The sequence below is a fragment of the Globicephala melas genome, chromosome 3 (assembly GCF_963455315.2).
Source record: "Globicephala melas chromosome 3, mGloMel1.2, whole genome shotgun sequence".
NCBI lineage: Eukaryota > Metazoa > Chordata > Mammalia > Artiodactyla > Delphinidae > Globicephala > Globicephala melas.
Genome location: NC_083316.1, coordinates 159,692,977 through 159,720,874, shown reverse-complemented (window position 1 = coordinate 159,720,874; position 27,898 = coordinate 159,692,977). Strand labels below are relative to the sequence as shown.

Genomic DNA, 27,898 nt, shown 5'->3' with positions numbered 1-27,898 from the left:
AAGTAGTACGCCAGATGTCCTACATATGTATGGAAACATATGTGTGGGTGAGTAGGAAGGGTCATAGTTTAAGTCTCTGGTTTAACCGAGGGATTCCTGGGGCGGGGAGGGGCAGTGGGGAGGAGAGAGGACAAGAGAATCTTTCACAACAGGAAAGTATGACAATATTCTCTAGAATTATCTGAGTAACTTAAAATTAATTTTAGGGGAGTTCCCTAGTTGCCTAGTGGTTAGGGTTCCGGGCTTACGCCGACAGGGCCCGGGTTCAATCCCTGGTCAGGGAACTGAGATCCTGCAAGCTGTGTGGCGCAGCCAAAAACAAAAAAAAAATTAGTTGAAAAAAAAGACTGAGCCCGCGTGCCACAAATACTGAAGCCCGTGCGCCTGCAGCCCGTGCTCCGCAACAAGAAGCCACCGCAATGAGAAGCTTGCGCACTGCAGCAAAGAGTAGCCCCCGATCGCTGCAACTGGAGAAAACCCGCGTGCAGAAATGAAGACCCAATGCAGCCAAAAATAAATACATTTTTAAAAAAAGACTGGTGGGAGGGGGAAGGGGCAATATAGGAGAAGGGGATTAAGAGGTACAAACTATTCGGTATAAAATAAGCTACAAGGATATATTGTACAATACAGGGAATATAGCCAATATTTTATAATAACTATAAATGGAGTAAAACTTTTTAAAAATAAATTTATTTATTTCTTTTTGGCTGCTTGGGTCTTCGTTGCTGTGTGCAGGCTTTCTCTAGTTGCGGCAAGTGGGGGCTACTCTTCCTTGAGCGGGCTTCTCATTGTGGTGGCTTCTCTTGTTGCGGAGCATGGGCTCTAGGCATGCGGGCTTCAGTAGTTGTGGTACATGGGCTCAGTAGTTGTGGCTCGCAGGCTCTAGAGCACAGGCTAGGTAGTTGTGGTACACGGGCTTAGTTGCTCCACGGCATGTGGGATCTTCCCGGACCAGGGCTCGAACCTGTGTCCCCTGCATTGGCAGGCGGATTCTTAACCACTGTGCCACCAGGGAAGCCCAGGAGTGTAACTTTTAAAAACTGTGAATCACTGTATTGTACATCTGTAACGTATACTATTGTACATCAACTATACTTTAATTAAAAAAAAATTAAGGGACTTCCCTGGTGGTCCAGTGGTAATGAGTCTGCCTTACAATGAGCGGGGCACGGGTTCAATCCCTGGTCAGGGAACTGGGATCCCACATGCCACGGGGCAACTGGGCCTGCACGCCACAACCACTGAGCTCAGAAGCCTCAACTAAAGAGCCCAAGTGCCACAAACTACAGAGCCCACATGCCCTGGAGCCACGACTAGAGAAGAGAAAAAACCCGCACGCCGCAGCTAGAGAGAAGTCCATGCATCACAATGAGAACAGCCCGCGTGTGGCAACGAAAGATTCCACATGCCACAGGGAAGATCTCGCATGCTGCAATTAAGACCTGACGCAGCCAAAAATAAATTAAATAAAGAAATAATAAATAAATCTTTAAAAAATAATAATAATTAAAAAAAAAGACTGATGGTAAATTCAGCCACTTCATTCTGTCAACTGAATTTGCCACCTGCCGCCTTTGGACTGGAGAGGTGTACAAAGTGTTGAGAAATCAAGGTATCTGGGGTTGAGAGGGCATAGAACAGAGATGTCTGGGAGGCTGGGGAGTCCTTCCCAAAGGGGCAACATTTTGGAGTTAAGACCTGAAAGAGGTATTATCAGAGGGAGGTGAGCTCTGGGCAGAGGTCTTAGCATGTGCAAAGGCCCTGATGCTAGAGTGAGCTTGGTGTGTTTGAGGAACAGGAGGAGGCTGGTTTGTGGGTCTGGAAAGCAGTGGTGAGGCAAGAGTGAAGGCAGAGGAGGGTGGAGAGGTGGGCAGGGGTCAGACCACACAGAACCTCTGCATGGTGGAGAGTTGGGATTTCATTCGAGGTGCAGTGGAAGCTGTAGGAAGAATTAAGCAAGTTAGGGACATCATCAGACTTAAATTAATAGACCCTCTAATAAGCTGAATAGTTAGTTTCTGTCCCAAATCTGTGTTCATCTAGAACCTCAGAATGTGACCTGATTTGGAGATAGGGTTTTTGCAGATGTAATTAGTTAAGATGAGGTCATAGTGGTTTAGGGTAGGTCCTAAATCCAATGATTGGTGTCCTTGTAAGAAGGCCACATGGGGACTTCCCTGGCTGTTCCGTGGTTAAGACTTCGCCTTCCAATGCCGGGGGTGTGGGTTTGATCCCAGGTCGAGGAGCTAAGATCCCATGTGCCTCGCAGCCAAAAAACTGAAACATAAAACAGAAGCAGGGACTTCCCTGGTGGTGCAGTGGTTAAGAATCCGCCTGCCAATGCAGGGAAAAATGGGTTTGATCCCTGGCCCAGGAAGATCCCACATGCCGCAGAGCAACTAAGCCGGTGCACCACAACTACTAAGCCTGCGCTCTAGAGCCTGCGAGCCACAGCTACTGAGCCCACACGCCACAACTACTGATGCCCGCGCTCCTAGAGCCCAAGCTCCGCAGCAAGAGAAGCCACTGCAATGAGAAGCCCGCGCACTGCAACGAAGAGTAGCCCCCACTCGCTGCAACTAGAGAAAGCCTGTGCGCAGCAACGAAGACCCAACGCAGCCAAAAATAAATAAATACATTTATATATTTAAAAAAAACAGAAGCGATATTGTAACAAATTCAATAAAAACTTTAAAAATGGTCCACATCAAAAAAATCTTAAAAAAAATAAAAGAAAAGAAGGCCATGTGAAGACACACACAGGGAAGAAGGCCGCGTGGAGGTGAAGGCAGAGACTGGGGTAAAGCATCTCAAGGCGCGGAACACTCAGCGCTGTCAGCAGCCCCCATAAGCCAGAGAGGCATGGAACAGATTCCCCTCAGCACCTCCAGAAGGAGCCAACCCTGCGGACACCTTGATTTTGGACTTTCAGTCTCCAGACCTGGGAGAGAATAAATGTTTGTTGCCCTAAGCCACCAACGTGGTAATTTGTTATATATAGCAGCCACAGGAAACTAATAGAGAAACTGACTGCTTAGGAGAGAAGGACTGTCAGGGTTGGGGTAGAGGTGGCCGGAGGAACAGCAGGGAGACGGCCGGAGCAACGTGCAGGTGGGAGATGCCGGGGTCCACAATCCACACACAATGAGTTCCAGGAGCAGAATCCGTGGAAACTGTTTTATATATATATACACACACATACCCATATATACTTAACTCTGTGCCTCATGGATGGTGAGGTTTATATACTGTGAAATTCTATGTAAAAATATCATGTATAATACTGTTAAAATATCCCATGCATAAAAAAAAATTATCCCACGCTTTAATCAGGTGGTAAATCAATTATGTTTTCAGAAGTGAAAAAGAGGGCTTCCCTGGTGGCGCAGTGGTTGAGAGTCCGCCTGCCGATGCAGAGGACACAGGTTCGTGCCCCAATCTGGGAAGCTCCCACATGCCGCGGAACGGCTAGGCCCGTGAGCCATGGCCGCTGAGCCTGCGTATCCGGAGCCTGTGCTCCGCAACGGGAGAGGCCACAACAGTGAGAGGCCCGTGTATCGAAAAAAAAAAAAAAGTGAAAAAGAAAAAGTGAGCACTTGGCCCAAAGAGGCTAAAGTCAAACACACTTGGCTTGTTCAACACCCAGCCTGGGCTGATGTAGGAGGGAAACTCCTACTCACACCTACACCATAGGGCCCCATGGTGCCTTACCTGCCGGCATCTTGTGAGATGGTCACTGACACATCCAGGCCCAGTGTAGTAACCCTCTTACATACAGCGTCCATGTCAATGATGGAGTCAATGCTTTCAGGCCCATCCTCCACACAGCACTGGGAGCCAGGGCAGAATCGGCAGTTGTCCAGCCCCTTGTAGCCCTTGTTGTGCCCGCACTTCTCCAGCGTGACTGTGGTCGCCATGCCTGACACCCCCACATGCACCACCAGCTGCAGACAGATGGGCAAGGCTTAATAGGGTCTGGTCATGGGACTGGGAGTCCCCCCAGGCCAAGGAGAGGGCAGCATCCTCACAGAGCTCTGCTGGGGGTTACCTGCTTTCTGACACCTTGCTGCTGGAACAGACCCTACAGTCACTCTTACAGAAAGGTGTGCCAAGTGAAACATGCAAGAATGTGAAATATGCAAAGATGTTCATTGCAGCTTTGTCATTACAATCAAATATTGGAAACAACCTAATTAGCCATCCATGGTGAGGCGGGGGCGGGGGTGAGGTGGGGGCGGGGGGGGTGGGGGTGGGGGGGGCGGGGGGGTGGGGGTGAGGTGGGGGCGGGGGCGGGTTGGATAAGTAAAGTATGAGCTACTTTGTAGCTGTTAACATGCCCAAGGCAATTCTGTGTGAAATAATCTTCAAGACATATCGCCAAACACAAAAGGCAAGATATAATTTCCGGGAATCTAACCTAAAAACAATCAAAGGGATAATAATTTGCCGATGGTCACTTCGGTGTTATTTATAAAAGTGAGGAAAAAACCCCCAAAACATAGAAATGACCAGCATGCCCAATAATAGGAGAATGGTTGTATTAATTACTAAATATTACCCAGCTGTTAAAATAATGTTAAGGGAGAATTTTTCATGACCTGCATGATTAAATGCTCATGATAACATATTTATAAGAGGCAGGATACCAAACTGAATACAGTTTAACTTCAAATATTAATTATTTGTGTGTATGTTTATATACAGAAAGGGCACTGTAAGAAAATATGTGAACATTTAAAATAAAGACTGATGAGCACACTGTGCCATACGGCAGTCACAGGACACATGTGGCTATTGACCATTTGAAATGCGGCTGATACAAACTTTCTTCTATGCATTTTCTTTTTTTTTTTTTTTTTGTTTTGTTTTGTTTTGCGGTACGCGGGCCCCTCACTGCTGTGGCCTCTCCCGTTGCGGAGCACAGGCTCCGGACGCGCAGGCTCAGCGGCCATGGCTCACGGGCCCAGCCGCTCCGCGGCATGTGGGATCTTCCCAGACCGGGGCACGAACCCATGTCCCCTGCATCGGCAGGCGGACTCTCAACCACTGCGCCACCAGGGAAGCCCTATGCATTTTCTTTATTTCATCATTGGTTATTTCCCTACGGTGATATACCTCACAGTGACTTTTTTTTTCACATCTTTATTGGAGTATAATTGCTTTACAATGTTGTATTAGTTTCTGCTGTATAACAAAGTGAATCAGCTGTATGTATACACACATCCCCATATCCCCTCCCTCTTGCGCCTCCTTCCCACCCTCCCTAGCCCACCCCTCTAGGTCATCACAAAGCATCGAGCTGATCTCCCTGTGCTATACAGCTGTTTCCCACTAGTATATATATGTCAATGCTACTCTCTCACTTCGTCCCAGCTTATCCTTCCTCCTTCCCATGTCCTCAAGTCCATTCTCTGTGTCTGCGTCTTTATTCCTGTCCTGCCCCTAGGTTCATCAGAACCATTTTTTGTTTTTTAGATTTCATATATATGTGTTAGCATACAGTATTTGTTTTTCTCTTTCTGACATACTTCACGCTGTATGACAGACTTTAAGTTCATCCACCTCACTACAAATAACCCAATTTCATTTCTCTTTATGGCTGAGTAATATTCCATTGTACATATGTGCCACATCTTCCTTATCCATTCATCTGTCAATGGACACTTAGGTTGCTTCCATGTCCAAAAATAAACACAAAATGGGCTTCCCTGGTGGCGCAGAGGTTGAGAATCTGCCTGCCAATGGAGCGGACACGGGTTCGAGCCCTGGTCTGGGAAGATCCCACATGCCGCGGAGCAACTAGGCCCGTGAGCCACAACTACTGAGCCTGCGCATCTGGAGCCTGTGCTCCGCAACAAGAGAGGCCGCGATAGTGAGAGGCCCGCGCACCGCGATGAAGAGTGGCCCCGGTTTGCCACAACTAGAGAAAGCCCTCGCACAGAAATGAAGACCCAACACAGCCAAAAATAAATATAAATAATTAATTTTAAAAAACACACACAAAATGGATTAAAGACCTAAATGTAAGGCCACACACTATAAAACCCTTAGAGGAAAACATAGGCAGACCACTCTATGACATAAATCACAGCAAGATCCTTCTTGACCCACCTCCTAGAGGAATGGAAATAAAAACAAAAATAAACAAATGGGACCCAATGAAAATTAAAAGCTTTTGCACAGCAAAGGAAACCATAACCAAGACGAAAATATAACCCTCAGAATAGGAGAAAATATTTGCAAATGAAGCAACTGACAAAGGATTAATCTCCAAAATATACAAGCAGCTCAATATCAAAAAAACAAACAACCCAATCCAAAAATGGGTGGAAGACCTAAAGAGACATTTCCCCAAAGAAGATATACAGATTGCCAACACATGGCTGATACAGATTGAGATGCCAGTGCAGCACACACACCAGTTTCAGAGACTGGGCATGAAAAAAGAATGTAGGGAATTCCCTGGTGGTCCAGCGGTTAAGACCCTGCGTGTTAAGACTCGACTGCAGAGCACGGAGATCTCACATGCCGCGCGGTGCGGCTAAAAAGTAAAAAAAAAAAAAAAAGTAGCTGTAGTATAGAGGGTTGAATGGTGATTCCACCACCACCACCAAAAAAAAGAAAAGGAAAGGTATGTCCCTGTCCTAATACCTGGAAACTGTGACTGGGAACTTATTTGGGAAAGGATCTTTGCAGATGTAATTAAGTAAAGGATCTTGAGATGAGGTCCTCCTGGATTACCTGGATGGGCTCAAAATCCATTGACAAATGCCCTTAAAAGAGACACACAGAGCAGGGACAGAGAGAGGGGAAAGGAGAAGGTCATGTGGAGCCAGTGGCAGAGGATAGAGTGATGAGGCCACAAGCCAAGGAATGCCTGGGGCCACCAGAAGCTGGAAGAGACAAGGAAGGATCCTCCCCTAGAGCCTTTGGAGGGAGCCACAGCCCTGCTCATGCCTTGATTTTGGACTTCTGGCCTCCAGAACTGTGTGCTTATAAATTTCTGTAGTTTTAAGACACCTAGTTGGCAGTCAATTGTTACGTCAGCCACAGGATGCTAATCCATGCAGTACGATGCTTAAACAGTACTTGCGGGTGAGCACAAATGTATATGAAGATGCATGTGTGTGAAGAAGATGTGAGTGATGACAATAGCCATGGTACCAGTTAACCACTATTAAGAGCTTACTATAGGGACTTTCCTGGTGGTCCAGTGGGTAAGACTCCACGCTCCCAATGCAAGGGGCTTGGGGTTCTATCCCTGGTTGGGGAACTATATCCTGCATACATGCCGCAACTAAGAAGTCTGTGTGCCACAACTAAGAAGTCCGCATGCCACAACTAAGAGTCCACATGCCGCAACGAAGATGCCGTGTGCCAAACTAAGACCTGGCGCAGCCTAAATAAATAAATTTTTTTTTTAAAAAAGAGCTTACTACAGACCAGGAGTTCTCAACCAGGGGTGAGCCTGCCTCCAGAGGATGTTTGGCAACATCTGGAAACGTTATGGGGTATCAAACTGGAGACACGGTGCTCCTGGCATCTCATGGGTGGTGGCCAGGGATTCTGCTCAGCACCCTACAGTGCACAGCACAGCCCATCACAGAGCAGGCTCTGGCTCCAGTGTAGCTGAGAAACCCTGGGGTGGGCTGAGAATTGTTTATTGCCCTACTGGCCTCATCTCTCTCATCCCCACCACAAACTCATGATGTTAGTGCTTGTGATAGCGAGATCTATAGTAAGAGACATACATGTGTTGGAACTTCCCTGGTGGTGCAGGGGGTGAGACCCCATGCTCCCAATGCAGGGGCCTGGGGTTCGATCCCTGGTTGGGGAACTAGATCCCACATGCATGCTGCAACTAAAAGTTCTCATGCCATAGCTAAAAGCCCGCATGCCGCAACTAAGACCCAGTGTAGCCAAAATAAATAAATAAATATTAAAAATAAAAAAAGAAATATATATTTGTTCTTAGTTCACTCTTCCTGGCACAGAGCTCCTAAAACCGTTAGAGTTCCCTAAGTGATGAGAGCAATAAAGATGTCCTGTTTGGTTAATTTTTTTTTTTTTTTTTCTGCTGCATGGCATGTGGGATCTTAGTTCCCTGACCAGGAATCAAACCCGTGCCCTCTGCAATGGAAGCGTGGAGTCCTAACCACTGGACTTCCAGGGAATTCCCCTGTTTTGTTAATGAGGTAACTTTTGGAAAGCACCTTAGAATGGGAGCTGGTTGCCAGGGGAACCAACCACATGATTAGAGGGTTGGAACTTTCAGCCCCACTCCCCTACCTCAGAGGAAGGGAGAGGGCCTGGAGATGGAGTTCAGCTGGGGAGAGTAGGGCGCTTGGGAGGGCGAAGCAGCATATGCTTGGGAGGGCGTAGGACAAAGCATACATTGTCCTATGCATCTCTTTCATCTGGCTGGCTGTTCTTGAGTTATATGCTTTTATAGTAAACCGGTAATCCAGTGAGTAAATGGGGTTCCTGAGTTCTGTGAGCTGCTCTAGCAAATTAATGGAACCCAAGAAAGGGGTCATGGGAACCCCTGATTTATAGCCAGTTGGACAGAAGCACAGGTAACAACCTAGACTTAAGATTGGCATATGCAAACTATTTTATATAGAATGGATAAACAATAAGATCCTACTGTAGAGCACAGGGAACTATATTCCATATCCTGTGATAACCATAATGGAAAAGAATATTAAAAAAAAGAATGTATATATATGTATAACTGAATCACTTTGCTGTACAGCAGAAATTAACACAACATTGTAAATCAACTATACTTCAAAAAAAAAAAAAAAGATTGGCATCTGAAGTGGAGGGCAGTGCTGTAGGATGGAGCCCTTACCCTGTGGAATGCGATTCTATCTCTGGGTAGGTAGTGTCAGAATTGAGTTGAATTGTAGGACCCACAGCCGCTCTCCAAGAATTGCTTGGTGTGGGGATAACCCCACCCACGCGCTGGAATTGGGTGGTAGAATTTTAGTACTTCAGTCACCTCTCGCTTCGGTATCCACAGGAGATTGGTTCCAGGTTCCCCCCCTCTTCAGATAACAACAGCTGGGGATGCTGAAGTCTCTCATCTAAAATGGCGTAGTATTTTCATATAACCTACTGCACATCTTCCTGTGTACCTCAGATCATCTCTGGATTGCTTACGATACCTAATAGAATGCAAATGTTATATAAATAAATAGCTGTCAGCTCAAGGCAAATTCAAGTTTTGCTTTCTGGAACTTTCTGAATTTATGTATTTATTTATTTATTCTGCACTGCACGGCTTACTGGATGTTAGTTCCCCAACCAGGGATTAAACCCGGGCCCCCAGCAGTGGAAGCATGGGGTTCTAACCACTGGACCACCAGGGAATTCTCTGGAATTTTTTTTCAAATATTTTTGATCTGTGCTTGGTTGATTCCTGACTATTATTATTTCCACCTGTCACAGGAGGAAACTGAGGCACGGGGAGCCCAAGGAGCTTCCCTGAGACCTCACAGCTCATCAGTAGCAGCCTGGACCTAAAATGCTTCTTCTTTATTCCTTTCTATATAGTGAGACATTTCTAAGACATCTTCATGCCTTAGGTTTTCTTTTTAGCTAGAATAAGGCAGGACTATATAGACAGTAGAGGAAAAAGCTCATTCACAGAACCTTCAGTCACATCTCACTGAGCCTCCAGGTCCCCCTCTGTAAAAAGGGACAAATTCTAATTTTTTTAAAAAATAAATTTATTTATTTATTTTTGGCTGTGTTGGGTCTTCGTTTCTGTGCGAGGGCTTTCTCCAGTTGCGGCGAGCGGGGGCCACTCTTCATCGCGGTGCGCGGGCTTCTCACTGTCGCGGCCTCTCCCGTTGCGGAGCACAGGCTCCAGACGCGCAGGCTCAGTAGTTGTGGCTCACGGGTCCAGTTGCTCCGCGGCATGTGGGATCTTCCCGGACCGGGGCACGAACCCGCGTCGCCTGCATTGGCAGGCAGATTCTCAACCACTGCGCCATCAGGGAAGCCCCCAAATTCTAATTTTTAAAAAAGAGTTTTGAGGGAGCTTCAACGATGGCGGCATCCACGGCACTGACTCTGCAGGAGAGCCCCAGCATGAAAAAAGCAGTGTCGCTGATAAATGAAATAGATATAGGAAAACTTCCACGATTGCTCACCCCAATTCTTCAAAAACTTCACCTGAAGGCTGAGAATAGTTTCAGTGAAGAAGAGGAAGAAAGACTCCAAGCTGCATTTTCTCTAGAGAGACAAGATCTTCACCTAGTTCTTGCAACAATATCATTCATTTTAGAACAGGCCGTATATCACAACGTGAAGCCAGCTGCTTTGCAGCAGCAGTTAGAGAACATTCATCTTAGACAAGACAAAGCAGAAGCATTTGTCAATGCTTGGTCGTCTATGGGTCAAGAAGCAATTGAAAAATTCAGGCAGAGGATTCTCGCACCCCACAAGCTGGAGACGGTCGATGGCAGCTTAACCTTCAGATAGATGGCCCACTCTGCCCAAGCAAAACTAAAATCTCTTCAAGCTGTGTTACAGCTAGGAGTGAGCAATGAAGAGTCGAAGAGCCTGAAGGAAGTTCTTGTGGAATTCAGTCACAAGGAATTGTTTGATTTCTATAACAAGCTTGTGACCATACAAGCACAGCTGGATTCCCTTACAGGATGTTCTCCAAGACTTGTTTCTCTATATACTCCTGCCACCTTATTATTTTGCACTGAAGATAAACGGCCAGGTTGTGTTTTCTGAAGGATTCATTAGCTTTCTTCTTGTAAATTATATGGCTTATTGCTTCTTATCACAGTAACGGCCAAGGAAGATCATTGTTCTGAGTACAGATGTTCTAATATACATTCTCTAGTTCTGTGAGCCAACAGCAAGCAATTGTTAAGAACACTTCTGTTTTAAAGGAAACAAAAGTGAATATCGTATTGTTTTTACTGTCCTATTTTTGCTTTATTGCCTGACCTTTTTGTTTTTTACATACTTGATGATACTTTTATGTATCAAGAAGGGTCCATGGATACAAAGTGTAATGTGTACCTTAGAACACAGAACTTCATTAATTACAATAATAAAAATAAGAAAGTAGCCACATTCAAAAAAATTTTTTTTATTGGAGTATAGTTGATTTACAATGTTGTGTTTCAGGTGTACAGCAAAGTGAATCAGTTATACATATATCCACTGATTTTTAGATTACTTCCCCATATAGGCCATTACAGAGTATTGAGTAGAGTTCCCTATGCTATACAGTAGGTCCTTATTAGTTATCTATTTTATATATAGTAGTGTGTGTATGTTAATCCCAACCTCCCACTTTATCCCACCCACCCACCCCTTACGGGACAAATTCTACTTGAGGTGCAATGAGAGGGCTTCTTAGAAAGGAAGATACCTCCAGCCAGCCCTGGAGGATCTGAAACAGCAGGCTAGGGTCGGAAGCTGAGTGAGGCCCCCACAAAGGGGACTGGGACTGCACTTGTCAGAGATACCAGCCCAGGTAAGTTCCCAGATGGCTCCTGCCCAAGGTCTTGGCTGGGCCAAAACTACCTCTGTGGGAGGGTGTGGTTCCTGCCTGTCTGGCCTCCATTCCATCATATTGGGTTAAAACCACAGCTCTCTCCCACAGCTATTTTCCCTTTGTGGACCACCCTCCACTTCTTCTCATTCTAGGAGGTTTGGAGAGAGGTGACACCACCCTCTGGCCACCGGAGTGGGCATGTGGGACTCAGGCTTCACAAATCAGAGCATTCCTTCTTCCCCAACCATAGTGATTGGCTCAGGGACTGGCCTCTGACCCGAGCCAGCCAATGAGAATCAGCCATAGACTTTGGGGAATTATTTGGAGGAGAGGTGTTCTCTTTCTGCTGAGTGGCTGAGTTGGGAGGATATCAGCCAGCAACCACCTGTCTTTGCCACAGCAAAAGCAAAGTGGAAAGCAAAGCAAAGCTACGTGGTCAAGAGAGGAGGCTGACGACATTGGGTGAGCACCTGAATCTATACCACCTGAAGCACCTGAAGCTATACCTAAAGCATACCAACATTTGGGCTCAAGCTGGATTGAGGTGTGATTTGACTGTCACTTATCACCAAACAGGTCATGACTGATACAGAACTCAAGTGGGACAGAACCAGGCTCTGTGAAGTTCCAGATGTTGGCTTTCCTCTCTCACCTCTAAGGGTAACCCAGGAAAGTGCGGCACTTTAGGAAATAAGGCTGTGGCGTCAGCCATGTGATCAGAGCAGGAACAAAGTCACACGAGCCATCCATGTGTGGGGCACCCACCTGCAGGTCCTGATGGGGAAGCACCTACCTTTCCCCCACTCATCTTTGCCCCATTTACCTGTGGACTGTGCTTCTCCCACAGAGCGGGGATGAGCCTCTGGACTGTCTTGTACTCCACTGGAATCTCATACACATGCAGGTCCACGCTGTCACCGAGCCCCAGCTTCTCCAGCTCCTGGGAGCAAGAGCAGAGGAAATGTGGCATTAGGTCAGGGCTGCAGGGATAACTAGATCCCTGGGGACAGAGTGACCTATCCTCAGAAGACAGGCGGGGTTCCTGACTCACTGCAGAGCGGGAAGGCACATGCGCTGGCCTATCCCAAAGATCCTCCCTCAGCCCCTTCCCCACCCCCTCTCTCAGCATCTCCGTGGGCAGCAGCATGATACCATGGCCTCTGAGGCTAGTCTCCTGGATTTGAACCCTGCCTGTGGGGGGAAGGGCAGTGACTTGGGCAAGTCACTCAACCTCTCTGTGCCTCAGTTTCCTCATCTGTAAAATGGGGATAATAAAGTACTTACTTCACAAGGTAGTTATAACAAATGAAGGAACTAATTCACGCTAAAGAGTTCCAAGCAATGTTTGGCATACTGTAGGGACTCGAATAATGTTGACTACCATTACTACTATTATTTTTGTTGTTTGTTATTACGCTCTCCCTTTGTTACACCTGTTAAGAATTATTTATAGACTTGGTGCATGGTAGATAGCAGGGTCTCAACATATATTTACAGATGGACCCAACTCCTTAGGGAGCCTCTAACCATCTCAGGAATGAAGGGGTTTAAGAACATCATGAATTATAAACAAAAATGGGCTATGATGACCCCAATGTTCATAGCAGCACTATTTACAATAGCCAAGACATGGAAGCAACCTAAATATGTCCATCAACAGATGAATGGATAAAGAAGATGTGATATATATATAAATGGAATACTACTCAGCCACAAAAGAGAGTGAAATAGGGACTTCCCTGGTGGCACAGTGGTTAAGAATCTGCCTGCCAATGCAGGGGACATGGGTTCGAGCCCTGGTCCGGGAAGATCCCACATGCCGCGGAGCAACTAAGCCTGTGCACCACAACTACTGAGCCTGCGCTCTAGAGCCTGCAAGCCACAACTACTGAGCCCACGAGCCACAACTACTGAGCCCACAAGCCACAACTACTGAGCTCACGTGCCACAACTACTGAAGCCCACGTGCCTATAGCCTGTACTCCGCAACAAGAGAAGACACTGCAATGAGAAGCCCGCACACTGCAACGAAGAGTAGCCCTCGCTCGCTGCAACTAGAGAAAGCCTGCACGCAGCAACAAAGACCCAACACAGCCAAAAATAAATAATTTTTTTAAAAAAAGAGTGAAATAATGCCATTTGTAGCAACATGGATAGCCCTAGAGATTATCATACCAAGTGAAGTCAGTCAAGCAGAGAAAGACAAATACCATATGATCTCACTTATATGTGGAATCTAAAAAAAAATGATACAAATGTACTTATTTACAAAACAGAGACAGACTCACAGACCCAGAAAACAAACTGACGGTTATCAAAGGGGAAAGGGCAGGGAGGGATAAATTAGAAGTTTGGGATTAACAGATCCACACTACTATATACAAAATAGATAACCAACAAGGACCTACTGTACAGCACAGGGAACTATATTCACTATCTTGTAATAAACTATAATGGAAAAAATCTGAAAAAGAATATGTATACATAAGTACATACATATATATGTATATATAAATATATATCTGGGAAAAAAGGGCTATGATGGATCACCACATGCGTACTTTTCTGGGGAAACACGGATGCTTTCCTCAGATTCTCAATGTGGCAGAGCCCATGACTGGGCCTCCTTCCCCCAGATGGCCCACAACCCAGAGCACAGCAGACCCAGAACGAACTTTCCCGGAGGAATGATGATCCTGGCAGCTCTGGCGTCCAGGGGTGAGCAGAGACGTTCAGGGATGAAGGTTTCAGCTCAATATCAAAAACTGAGCATTCTTCATGGTAAAATTAATACCCCAAATAATGATTATCGGTCAGGCTGTTTCCTATTATTCTCAGATCTCATGCAGTAATTTGGACATGCTACCACTGGCGGATGTTACAGAGTTCTATGGGCAGGTCCCAGGCGAAGCAGTTTTTGCATCTGGCCGTGCCGAATTCACTAGAGGTGAGCTCTTTTTTTTTTTTTTTTTTTTTGGTCACGCTGCGCCGCTTGTGGGATCTTAGTTCCCCGACCAGGAACTGAACCCAGGCCCACGGCAGTGAAAGTGTGGAGTCCTAACCACTGGACCACCAGGGAAGTCCCTAGAGGTGAGTTCTTGCATCTCCTGCAGCGGCTGCAGGATTTCTTTCTCTGGTTGCCTTGACCTTGCTATACCCACGCTATGCCAAATCTGTGCCCCACTGACTGCAGTTGCTCTGGAGAGTATCCGATGCCTGGAACAGCAGGTCTTTCCTCACTGATAGCTAATTCCAAATTGCTCCCCAGAGAGGTCACCTGGAGACAAGGACATCTGGAGGGTAGGTGGGGCGAGGCAGGTGTGTGTGCGGGGGGGAGTCTCAAATGCCAACACCAGGATCTGGGACCCCAGCCCTCTTGCTAAGCCCAGTTACGTGTGACATCAGGAAGCCCTCCCCGCCGGACAGAAGAGGGCAGAGCGCAAACCTGCTCCCCAAACGTGGTGCACGGTGAGCTGCAGACACTGATGGGTAGAGGGCTGGGGGGGAGGGTGGTTATATTTTGTGTGAGATCTATTTTAAAAGACGCTAAAGAGAAAACTTTGTAAACCATTTAATTTCTCCCACAATCATTTTTCTTAGTCACTAATATTTTTATTCTTCATGCTCCTTTGTCTTCTCAACTCCCTGGAGTGTGGTGGTGGGAATCAGAGGGGACTTTCTTCAAGGGTTTACGGATTCAGAGACGAGGCAGGCCTGGTGCTCGCTGGCACACAACCATGATTCCTACCTGACCGTATTGTTTTTTACACCATTGAACCCCTGAGAAGCGCTGGAGGTTTTAGATCTGTGCTCCCTGTTTCCATTCCCGTGATTTTATCAATATTCACCCTGTTTGTGCACGCTGCACGCCCGGAGTGATTATTCTGAATGGCCACACATTAAAAATAATAGGAGGTTATAGACCACTGTTTGCTTGACGCTTGTTGGATACACCCAAGTTTTGTTTTGGCAAATTGATTTGGAGATCAAGCCCCACCTCCTCCCCAGCACTGCCCCAGCCTCCTGTCCCCCAAGGCAGCATCTAAAATCACAACGCAGGCTTTCCCTGCTTCCGCTCTGCTGTGGCTCCTGCCACGCTCAGAATAAAAATCTTAACTCCCCACCATAGCCCACGATGCCCTGAGGGGTCGGGATGCTGCCCTCCTCTCCCTTTGTCCCCCTTCTGCTCACTTCTCCCAACACAGCCTCCCACATACCAGACTCACTCCTGCCTCAGGGCCTTTGCACTGGCTATTCCCTCCACTTAGAATGCTCTTCCCATCACTTTCCAGTCAGTTGACTCCTTAGCCTTCATGTCTCAGCCTCCCAAGAAGACATTCTGGATGCCCAGCCTGCTTTACATGCTCTCTTGGTCCCACAGGTCAATGTCTTGGCCACGGCCCAAGATGTGCACACATTCGGTGCTGGTGAATGTCGGCTGAACAAGTGAGCAGTTCAAGCTTGGACTGAGAACAAATACAGACCCAGGTGAGCCTGGGCAAGTACCCGACCCTCCTGAGGGTGCCTTGTTTTTCTTAACTGTAAGTGGGGGTTTGGACTCACTGCTGGCTGTGACCGCTTTCCTTTTCATCCTTTCCTACATTTAAAAGTAGCTCCTAACTATTTGCAACAGCTGAAGTATCCATCACTGGATGAAAGAATATAAACAAAATGTGGTCCATCCATACAGTGGAATATTACTCAGCCATGAAAAGGAATGAAGCACTGACACATGCTACAATGTGGATGAACCTTGAAAACATCATGCTGCATGAAAAAAGCCAGACACAAAAGGTCACATATTATATGACTCTGTTTATGTGAAATGTCCAGGACAGGCAAATCCACAGAGACAGAAAGCAGATCAATGGTTGCCAGGGGCTTGGGGACTGGGGATGGGGAGTGACTGCTAACGGGGACAGGATTTCCTTTTTGGATGATAAAAATGTTCTGGAATTAAATAGAGGTGGTGGTTGGACAACACTGTGAATGTAATAAATGCCACTGATTTGTATACTTTAAAAGTTTTATACTATGCAAGTTCATCTCAATTTTTTTAAAAAGGAAAAAAGCAGCTCTTAATTGCATGGATGGTGGAGGGTAGGAATCAGGGGTGGAGCCTCTAGAGCCAGGTGACCAGGTTTGTTCTCCCTCCCCTCCCCTCACTCCCTGGCTGGGTGACCCTGGGTAAGTCACTCAACCTCTCTGTGCTTTAGCTCCCTCATCTGTAAATGGGTGAACAGTAGTATCCATGTCATAGGGAGAAAAAATAAAACAATAGAAGAAACTAGAAAAAATAAAACAATGTTAAATTATATTTTAAAACATTAATGTGTTTCCTTTAAAAAAAATCCAAAAAAATCCAAAAAAAATCCAAAATTTCTGCCTAATATGGCATAAGTGAAAAAAAAAATAGATAAAATGTGTAAAATAACAGTTTTCAGACGTGGAGTTGAGGAGTCAAAGCTGAGGTTCTAGAAAGTGTAAGAAGGCTACAGTTTGCAGAGTGGAGTCGTGGACAGGAGGTACCTGGGGGGAAGAGGAGGTAGGGGGAGGGAGAGGAGGGGGGAGGGGAAGGGGAGGAGGGAAGTAGGTAGAGAGTGTGTGTAGAGAGGGAGAGAGGAAGAGAGAGGGAGAGAGAGGGAGGAAGAGAGAGAGAGATCAATCTAGAAGTTGATCCAGAGATCTTTTGAGAGTCCGAGGACTGATGGGTTTACACGCATGCAGAGGCCAGGGACAGAGTCACTTGAAAGGAACAGAGGGAACAAGCCTCCGAGCTCACACCAGGTTGGAAATACTTGTTCCCACCAGCCAGAGTGGAAAAACTTCACAAGGAAGTGGAGAAAAATTAGCCCCAGAGCGGAGACTGCTCTGGTTCTGCCTAACAAAACTGAACAGCAAGGCTGGAAAGGAACTGTTTCCAGTAGCTTAATTGTATCCCAGAACAAAGATCAAGAATATTTTGAGGAAATACAAAAGGATACAGCATGCCACAAGGTAAAATTCACAAGGTCTGGCATCAGTTGAAACTTACCAGGCATGCAAAGAAGCCAAAAACTACCACCCATAATGAAGAGAAAAATCAATCAATAGAAACAGGACCGGGGGCTTCCCTGGTGGCGCAGTGGTTAAGAATCCGCCTGCCAATGCAGGGGGCATGGGTTCAAGCCCTGGTCCAGGAATCCCACATGCAGCGGAGCAACTAGGCCCGTGAGTCACAACAACTGAAGCCCGCATGCCACAACTACTAAAGCCCGAGCACCTAGAGCCCAAGCTCCGCAACAAGAGAAGCCACTGCAATGAGAAGCTCGCGCACCGCAACAAAGAGTAGTCCCCGCTCGCCACAACTAAAGAAAGACCGCACGCAGCAACGAAGACCCAATGCAGCCAAAAATAAAATAAATAAATATTTTTTAAAAAGAAAGGAAAAAAAAAGAAAAGAAAAGAAACAGGACAAGGGAATTCCCTGGTGGTCGAGTGATTAGGATTTCAGTGATTAGGATTTCATGCTTTCACTGCCGATGGCCCGGGTTCAATCCCTGGTCAGGAAACGAAGATCCCTCAAGCCACGTGGCATGGCCAAAAAAAAAAAAAAAAAAGAAATGAAATGAAGTGAAACAAAATAAAATCTACAGAGTAAATATCCACTTCCAAGCCCTCCACACACACATAATTTGCAGGAATTTCAAATTCCCAACTGCCTGGGCAGGAGGAAGGACCCAGATATGTGAAGGCACCCAATCTGGGGTCCTCCTCTTTTCCCTTAAATGATGAACTGTGTCCCTTTATCAGGATCTTGAACATGTAGGGGAAATGGGGATACACAAACTTTTCATTTTTAAGGAAAGTGGGGACTTCCCTGATGGCACAGTGGTTAAGAATCCACCTGCCAATGCAGGGGACACGGGTTCGAGCCGTGGTCTGGGAAGATCCCACATGCCGCCGAGCAACTAAGCCTGTGCACCACAACTACTGAGCCTGCGCTCTAGAGCCTGCGAGCCACAACTACTGAGCCCACGAGCCACAACTACTGAGCCCACGAGCCACAACTACTGAGCCCACATGCAACAACTACTGAAGCCCACGTGCCTATAGCCTGTGCTCCGCAACAGGAGAAGACACTGCAGTGAGAAGCCCGCACACTGCAACGAAGAGTAGCCCCCGCTTGCTGCAACTAGAGAAAGCCTGCACGCAGCAACAAAGACCCAACACAGCCATGGAAAGCAGTGAAGCATTGATTCATGCTACAGCAGGGACGGACCTTGAAAATGTTATGCTGAGTGAAAGGAGACATAAAAGGCCACATTCAATTATGTTTTCAAAAGTGAAAAAGAAAAAGTGAGCACTTGGCCCAAAGAGGCTAAAGTCAAACACACTTGGCTTGGGCTTCCCTGGTGGCGCAGTGGTTGGGGGTCCGCCTGCCGATGCAGGGGACGCGGGTTCGTGCCCCGGTCCGAGAGGATCCCACGTGCCGCGGAGCGGCTGCACCCGTGAGCCATGGCCGCTGAGCCTGCGCGTCCGGAGCCTGTGCTCCGCCAACGGGAGAGGCCACAGCGGTGAGAGGCCCGCGTGCCGCAAAAAAAAAAAAAGTTCCTATAAAAGGGTTTCATCTTCAAAGAATTCATGGAAAAGGCTCTGACAAGTACAGGTTTCTGGTAACTGACTATACTGCTGAACTGAATGAAAAGGAATTTTCAGAACTCTAATGGAAAAGTGATGAATTCATAAAAGTGCTAACAAAAGACCAAGATGAAAAACAATTAATTACATGGGACTGAGTGAACTGATGAGGATGATTATAATTTGTGTGACTTTCTGTTTGAATAAAAAAATAAAGTTAAAAAAAATGCATTTCCAAAAAGTGAGCCTGAAACCAAAAAGGAAAGAAGTGCTCAAGAATGATACAGGAGCCAGCCTGAAGGGGCTGCCACGGGCCAAATCCGGGACAATTTGAACATCAAAATTAAGAGAGAAGGATGTAATAACCTATACAGGAAAAGAATCTGAAAAATAATAGATATATGTATATGTATAACTGAATCACTTTGCTGTAGACCTGAAACTAACACAACACTGTAAACCAACCATACTCCAATATAAAATAAAAATTAAAAAAAATTAAGAGATTATCATCTGTTGAAGACAGTACCCATGAGTCCACGCAGATACAAATAAACTCACAGAAGGTCTTAAAAAGTGTCGAAGGTAAGATGGAATTAGAAAACCATCATTTGGCAAGCATCATACTAAAATAATAACTGATTCAGGTGAGACTCACCAGGGGATGCTAATATGGTCTCAAAGCATCTCTTTACAGGGTCTCAAAGTATCTCTCTATGGATACTTTTTCATCACAAAGGGCAAGATAGTAACTTTGCAAAGAAGAAATCCATCAGACCTCACCTTTAGCAAGTGATCAAGGTCAATGATACCAAGAATGAGACGCAGCAATATAACCAGTGCCTCCTGATATGATGCACGGAGAAGGACACAACGTTACTTCTGTGGGATTCCTGCCCCCAATACACACACAGCCTCCATCTAGTCATGAGGAAACACTGGAGGAGCCACCCTGACGGACACTCTCCAAAGGATTGAGCAGTTCTTAACAAGCATGTCATGCCATGAGACACAAAGGAAGACTGAGGAATTTTCCAGACCACAGGGGATTAAAGAAATGGGACAACTGAACCCTACATATAATCTGGAACTTTCTTCTGCTGTGAAGGACATTAACAGGGTGGTTGGCAAAATCTGAATCAGGTCTGTAGATTATAGAATTGTATCAATGTCCAATAAGCCTGCTTTTGATCACTGTGCTGAGGCTGTGTTTTAGGAAACACACAGTGACTTATTTAGGGATAGAGGAGTATCATGTCTGCAACTGACCCTTAAATGACACAGAGCACGACAGTTCCTCAAAATATTAAACACAGAATTACCATAGGATGCAGTCATTCCACTTCAGGGTCTATACCCACAAGGACTGAAAGCAGGACCTTGAAGAGATATTTGTAGGCCCATGTTCATGGCTGCATTATTCGTAAGAGCTAAGATGTAGACGCAACCCGAGTGTCTACTGACCTATTAATGGATAAGCAAAATGTGGTATATACAGCTTGCGACCAGGCAATGGGATATATATCAACCTTCAAGAGGAAGGAAATTCTGACACATGCTACAACACGAATGAACCTTGAAAACATCATGCTAAATGAAATAAGCCAGGCGCAATAGCACAAAACTGTATGCTTGCATTTATATGAGGTCCCTAGTGTAGTCAGATCCATAGAGACAGAAAGGAGAATGTGGTAGCTGCCAGGAGCCGGGAGAGTGAGGAATGAGCAGTTAGTGTTTAATGGGGACAGGGTTTCAGTTTAGGAAGATGAAAAAGTTCTGGAAACCAATGATGGTGATGGCTGCAAAACAATGTGAAGGTGCGTAATGCCACTCAACTGTACACTTAATAATAATGGTTAAGGTGGTAAAGCTTATGTTATATATATTTTACCACAGTTTAAAAAATGACTTGGAAGTCAAAAACATTTTTAAACTATATTTATCTACCTACCTATTTATCTATAGAGAAAGAGCAAATGTAGTATAATGTTAACACTTGGGGACTCTGGGTGTGAAAGGACTTCTTTGTCTTCCTCTCCTGCCGTGGCTGGGAGGAGAGATCTCCAGCAAAGACATCTCAGCATAAGGTAAATAATCTCATCTATCTTTACATCCTGTCAACCACGACCCAACTTTTTCTTACCCTCCTGTCCCCCACAGCTTGAAAGTTCCCTGCCCCCTCCCGTTTCTTTTCCGCATGGCCCTGGCAGTGCTTTCTGGCAACATGTTGAAAGTCCAGTAGTGAAAAGAATCCATCCCCCAGGTTAAGTGAGGACTTAAAAGGATCATCTTTATTTGTTCAGAGTTTCACTCAGGGAGTTATCCCCAAAGCTGTCCACGGGACAGGCCACCCATATGCCCAGGCAAGTCAATTTGGTGGAAGAATCTCTATGGGCAGGGGGGGTGGGGTACTGAGGATGCTACTAACTCGGTTAGTGACCAAGCCAAGGAACCCTCTATACGGCGCAGTAACCCTCCCGGTGGCCACCATGACATCTGATACGCCAAGGTCAGACCCCCAGCTCAGGGCAGCAGCCCCGCCTTATGGATCCTGTCTCTCTGCCCCTCTCCCTTCACCCAGCAGAACAGGCGCTACATGCTGAGCACCACTGCCCGCCCAGAGTAACTCAAGGGTCTCTCCCACTGGGTGATGTTTACCAAGCATTAGTGGGAAGAATCGCCCACATCGACTTTTGACGGTAGGAAATGACCTGGTGCCACCAGGGAGCCATGGAGTGAGTCACCTTCTTGTCCTAACCTTTCCTCCTCATGTCCTCTGGGTTCCCACCTACCCCTCCCCATCTGGGGGAAAAAATAAACTAAGAAACCCACCATCAAAGAAATACACACACCCCATGGCCAGCATCCCCACAGAGAGGCGTCCGCATGCTCGCTAGAGACCCTGAGAGGGGCATCCTTGTTGCTTTACTCTTGGGGAGCAAACCCTGAAGCCCCCAGTGTCAGTGCCAATGGGAGGAGGGGTGGGTCGGGAAAGGAGACAGTTGTCCCCCCGCCACACACACACACACACACACACACACACACACACACACACCCCAATACAGGGTGAGGAAAAGCAGCCGGTGCCAGAGGAACACACCATCCCATTCATTTCTTTGCAGCTTGAGACCAGGCAAAACTCATCTGCGGTGACGGAGCTCAGGAAGCAGCTGAGGAGCGATGGGGGGCGGGGGGTGGGGTAGCAGGAAAGAATGTTCTGGGTTGATGGGAATCAACCACCTTGATCGAAGTATTGGTGACATGGGCATAAACACTTTTCACCAAAGTGATGGGGGCACTGAAGATCTGTACATGTTTTTATACAAATGATTCCCCAATTTTAATAAGGGCAATGGTGGGGGAGGAGCAGCTGTACCATTCATCTGAAGTTAAGAGAAGCAGGTGGCCCGTAATCAAGCGAAATTCTTGGCCTCTGACCACTTTCTGCTCCAAAAGGACTGGACAGTCCTCCTGGGGGGAGGGCAGCAGCACACCCCAAGTCCCACGACAATCTGCAGCCAGCACAGCCACCAAGCACAGACTGTGAAAGTAACGGGGCTTGTGCGCCCCAGACAACACATTGTCTACACCCTACCTACCTGACAAGACCCTGCCGCGCGGCTGCGTCTGACCGATTCCCTTGACCCCATAACAAAGACCCGCTTTGTTCCCTGGTTAATATCCTTAGCAGGTCTGTCTAGACTCACTGTGGCAGTAATTGTCCTGTGACCCGACTCCTCCTTGCCCCACTTGGGCAGAGAAGGCTACAGTTGGCCCCAAGCCAACAGAGTCCAAGCCCTCAACACCCACCTGAGCCTCCTAGGGCGAGAAAGACCCGCAGCCAGCATCCCACTCCCGCCACCCAAGACCTGCGGGGAGACGGGACACTTGAAAAATGCAGTCCCTCCTGTGTGGGGTGCCAGGGGCAGCGGCATTTTTTCCTGGGAAAGAGGAAAGGAGGGGTGCCCCTCTGTCCCCAGAACTCCCACCTCCAGAATGTGGCTGATGGGAAACAGTTCACTCTCTGCTGGGGCGCCAGTTCACCCAGGGCATGAAGAAGGAAGGTCAGATAAGAGAGAGAGGAGAGAGACATAAAGAGAGAGAGAGAGACAGAGAGAGAGAGAGAGAGAGAAGGAGGTGGGGGAGGGAGAGAGTCAGGAAGAGACAGAGACCCAGAGAGAGATAGAGGCACCCAGAGAGAGACTGAGAGTGACAGAGAAACAGAGAGAAGGGGAGAGACAGACAGAGAGAAGTGAGTTGGTCCCTGGCAGAGGAGAAGTTCCTTCCTTCCACAGGTGGCAACTCGAGCTTCAGAAAAATCAGTTGGGACAGGAAGTAACGGCTGCTCACTCCGCCTCACCAAACACCCATCTTCAGCTTGAGGTGACAGACATCAATGGTTGCCCACAACTCATGTCTGGATCACACCAAGAACACTCTGAGGCATATTTTCTTGAGGGACGGATTTGACCCATCCAATGACTACACCCTTTCCATGGGCAAATCTGTTTTATCCAGAGTAACTGAAAAGCACCACCAGCGGCTCCTAGCCACCCCATGGGTGGATCCGGCAGATGCTCTGCTGTGCAGAAGGCATAGGACCCAAGTGCAATTCCAATGACACCAAGTTCTAGAACAGGTAAAACGCACCTATGGAGGCCATAAAGTCAGCAGAGAGGTTTACACCTGGGAGTGGGGTTGGCGGGTGGAGTGGGAGTAGCTGGGAAAGGACACAAGGGGCTTCTGCAATGGGGACGAACAGAGAAGGGGCTGAGAATGTTCTAGGTCTTGATCTGAACTCAGGTGCTGCGGAGGTACACGTGTCAAATTTCATGGGCTAACACTGCTGTGCGCACTCAGGGTATGTATGGGCAACTCCAGTTTTTGCTGTTGTTGCTTTTTTAAGGGAAACAATTGGATCTGGGAAGGTTGGCATTTTTTAGCTGGGGAATGGTGGAGAATTCTCTCTTCTTGTCTCATAAAGTTGAGGAAGAAAACTGAAAGTCTTCTAGAGGTGAGGTCTGGAGGGATGGGTGACTGAAATATAAGGGGTACGTCCCCACCGGCAGCAGGATGAAAAGCTGCCATCCTCCACCATCCGAGTCCCAAAGCTCGGAGGGATTTCCAAAGATTGTTTAATTGATTTTTCTCCTATTTAGATGCAGATCATAGTGTCTGGGGCCCAGGAATTCAGACACACAGCTTTGTGTCCACTCAGCCCCGTGAAGACTCCTGTCTGAAACTCGCACAAAGCCAGACACACACGTCTTCAGAAACACGCTGTTTCCTTTTTGTCTGGGGCTCCAGGGAGCGGGTGCGACGAGCAGGGCCTCAGACATGCTCCCATCTGCGGAATCCCGGGGATCCTGTCCCTCTGTTCCGCTAGCAAAGTGGGGTGAAAATTTTTAAAAAGGGAGAGGAATGTGGCCAAGATTTTGAGGTCCGGAAGAAGGGTAACAAAAAAGGTGGGGCACCCCAACTGGGAATAGACACACTGAGGTTTCAGCTTGGATTTTTCTCCGAATTCAGGGCTCTGGAGTGGAAAGCAGGGGATGCTTTAAATCAAGAATCTAATGGGCTAGGATTAACACGAGCTTGGCTCTGGTCCATGCAGATCTGATTTATATAAGGAGGAAACTTTTCTCTCTTTCTCTCTGCCCATTGTTCCCCAGTCTGTCCCTCCAAATGCCCCAGCTGACAAAGAAACTGGAAGGCTCAGGACAGCGGGAGAGACCTCCTCCCCGGCAATATGCAGCCTTTGCTTCCTCCAGCTGCCAGGAAGCAACACTGAGGGTCACTGCACCCCCTCTACAAGGTTAATACATCCCCCAATATCCCTGCCTGGTCCCCCAAAACCTGGCTGTGGCATGGGATACTTCCGAAGAAATGCCACTCTGGTTTCTGAGCTGGATGACCTCAGATAACTCTCTCTGTGCCTCAGTTTCCTCATCCATAAAGTGGGCACAAGAATAACTGCACCTAAGGGTTGTTGGGAGAATTCAGCATGCTGGGCAGCAAAAAACGCTTGGCGCAGAGCAAGCACTCAACAAACGCAAGCTACAGTGGTAACTATCTGAGAGGAAGTGTATATCAGACTTAAATATCTCTCAGGAAGCTTCACAGGAGATGTTCTCTTCGTAGGTTACTTCCTTTCTTTGGTGTCAAGTATTTCCAGGGGAAGCCCAGCCCCAAGCCTGATTCCTCCCCTCTGGATCCAGTTACCTGGACTGCAATCCAGCTGGCATTCACAGTGTGTTCCCCAAAAGGGCCGAACCCTGAAAAAAATAAGAAAAGCAGCATGTCACCACCCAGCGGCCCCTCCTGCCCTGCCCAGGGCCAGGCTGCTGCTTTCATCCAGGAGAATGGAGCAGGGAGCTTCGGGAGCAGCTGCCACCTGGGACAATGTCGGGGGCCTGGTCCCAAGTTTGGGGTGCACCCAGTGGCCCTTCAGAGCCCTCCATCACACAAACTTGTCTGCTCTTAACAGAAGCTGTGAGTCCTTTCTCGTCCTCACTTTCACCTGACCTTCATGCCCAGCAAGAGGCCAGTGCCCTCCTTTTGCCCCAGAAAAGGCTGGCCTTTGTTCCCTTCCCGATTTCTTCCCCTATCCTTGACCCCCAAATATAATATAATTTTATCATTGTCTTTGTGCCTCCTCCCTGGACTCTGGAACTGCAGGGCCATAGGCGGTCTGTGAATCATCACCTGATAAGGAACGGCCCTTAAGGGATGCATGTGTATATCTCCCAGGTCAGGCTGTCCAGACATCATCCCACCACCCTCCTCCCTACTCACTCAAACTCCAGGCCCCATTTACAAACCAGATTCTCACCTGAGCATGTGCTAAGTGCTCTGCATGCCCTGTGGCATTCAGCCTCCCTGTGCCTCTCTTTCAGGCACGGGTGTTTCCTGGGCCCATTTTAGAGGAGCTGGGACTGAGGTACAGAGAGGTGAAGCCAGCTGCCCAAGGTCTCACAGCAAGGAGACGGAAGAGCACGGATTCAAACACAGACCCAGGAAAGTCTGTGGCCTCCCTCTTCTAATCGCCCCCAACACACCTAAAAAATAAACCTCTCTAAAAAATAAACCTCTCCAAGAAAGGCTGTCATTGAACCATGGGTCACTCCAGTTGGGCCAAGTGTCCCAAGTGGTATCATGGCCCTGGGAGGCATACTGTTCCCTGGATCAGCAGGGGGCCCCCAAGTAGGGTCAGAACCTCTCCACCCCTTTCCTCCTCCTGCATGGACCAAGTATGAGTCCCAGCTCAGCCACTTACAAACAAGGTGACCTCTGTGAGCCTCAGTTTCCCCCTCTGCAAAATGGAGGCAGTAAAGATTTAACGAGCTCATGCAAGAAAAATGCCCAGTCCCGTGGCTGCCTGCTGAGTCAGGACTAAAGTAATAAATAAGCAGATATAGGAGGGCTGCAGGGGAAAGTGACCCTCTGGCAAGTTGACACACCTGTTTGTCAGATAAGTGGCTTCTTCTGTATTCCTGGGAATTCCAGGACCAGCCCAAACCTCCCTGGACCACAATATACCTGTTCGAACCTTAGCTGGATTTCTCACTCTGACCCTCCTGACAGGGTCAAAATACCGCACGCCCGCACGCCGACCAGAGGCCTGGCAGAAACTGACCGCACACGAGGCTCCGAGGTGGAGTCTCCTAGAGGAGAAGCAGTTAGTTTTGGGGAGTCGGTGACAGTGGGGCAGGGGTCCAGACTCACCCACAAACAGCCCGGGCAGGAAAGATTTTGACCAAGACAGTCCTTGGGACAAGCGGAAGAACGGCCGGGCACCCGAGGTTCCCCAAACTTCACCTGCCCCTGCCTGGGGGGAGCAACCCCCCATTAGCGCAGGGCTCGGGGAGCAGTGGCTGGCAAGAGATTAACTTATCACGGGGCACTTCCTGCCCGCAAATCGACCTTTGTCCCCTGGGACCGGGGGTGGTGACAAACCCGACCTCGGGAGGGGCAGGGAGGAGTCCAGTCCAGCCTGCCGGCCGGGCAGACACAACAAACAAGTGCCCGGAGGGTCCCTGTCCCCAACCGGGGAAGGAAGGAGGCCAGAGGGGCCTGCTCCGTGTGGGGCACTTGGCAGAACACCCACGTCCTTGCCTGCCCCGACTCCTGACAGTGGGACCACAGAGGCGCCCCCTTCTCCACTTTCTCTGTCGCGCGGACTGAGCTGGGCTCCCGCGGGCGATGACATCTGCCAAACCTGGGACGACTTCTAGCACCTGCCCCACCCGGGCCACCGCGCTTCTTCCGGCCCCGCTGCCTCCGGAGCCGCCCGACCCGCCCCCGCCACGGGCCGCGGCTGCCGCGGCCGCCATCAGAGCACTACATCAGAGCGTACCCGTCACCACCACCGCCTTCCTGGGCTGTTCCATGGCGGGCTCAGGCTGCGCCTTTGACCCACTCCTGTCCGGCCCGGCGAGCCCGTTGCTGCCGCTGCCGCCGCTCGGCCACCGCGCCGCCCCGCCCCCAAGCCCGGCCCCGCCCCTCCCTGGCCCCGCCCCCGGCCGGGCCGCTGGGCGTGCGCGTCCCCGCGACCAAGACGCAGAGTGCACGCCCCATCCCTAACTCTCCCCACAGTAGTGCGTGGTTGCCCCCACTCCCCAACCTCAGTTTACCCACCCGTACGATGAGGACAGTTCGTACTGCAGGCTGTGGCCGCTTGAACTCGAGTCACACGCTGGGGACGAGCCTGTTATGCATTCCACAATGTTCACCGATCGCTTGCTGTGA

At 48.2% G+C, this 27,898-nt stretch overlaps 1 protein-coding gene and 1 pseudogene across 5 annotated transcripts in view; one reads left to right on the top strand and one right to left on the bottom strand.

Moving 5' to 3' along the window:
- Window positions 1–27,639, bottom strand: part of PGPEP1 (pyroglutamyl-peptidase I) — a 42,525-nt gene extending 14,886 nt beyond the window's left edge. For 2 of the 5 annotated variants that reach the window (XM_060296913.1, XM_030880109.2), the window contains exons 1-4: window positions 27,507–27,639; window positions 25,373–25,425; window positions 12,354–12,470; window positions 3,715–3,947 (exon numbers count right to left, since the gene is read on the bottom strand). In XM_060296913.1, the coding sequence (XP_060152896.1) occupies window positions 3,715–3,947; window positions 12,354–12,470; window positions 25,373–25,425; window positions 27,507–27,540 (437 nt within the window). In that variant the 5' untranslated portion in view covers window positions 27,541–27,639. Of the gene's footprint in view, window positions 1–3,714; window positions 3,948–12,353; window positions 12,471–25,372; window positions 25,426–26,875; window positions 27,477–27,506 lie in introns of those variants that run through there. The other 3 variants (XM_030880107.3, XM_070045302.1, XM_030880111.3) reach the window with 3 other exon arrangements.
- On the top strand, window positions 10,060–10,755 carry LOC115865480 (COMM domain-containing protein 10 pseudogene; annotated as a pseudogene).
- Window positions 27,640–27,898: the final 259 nt, after the last annotated feature.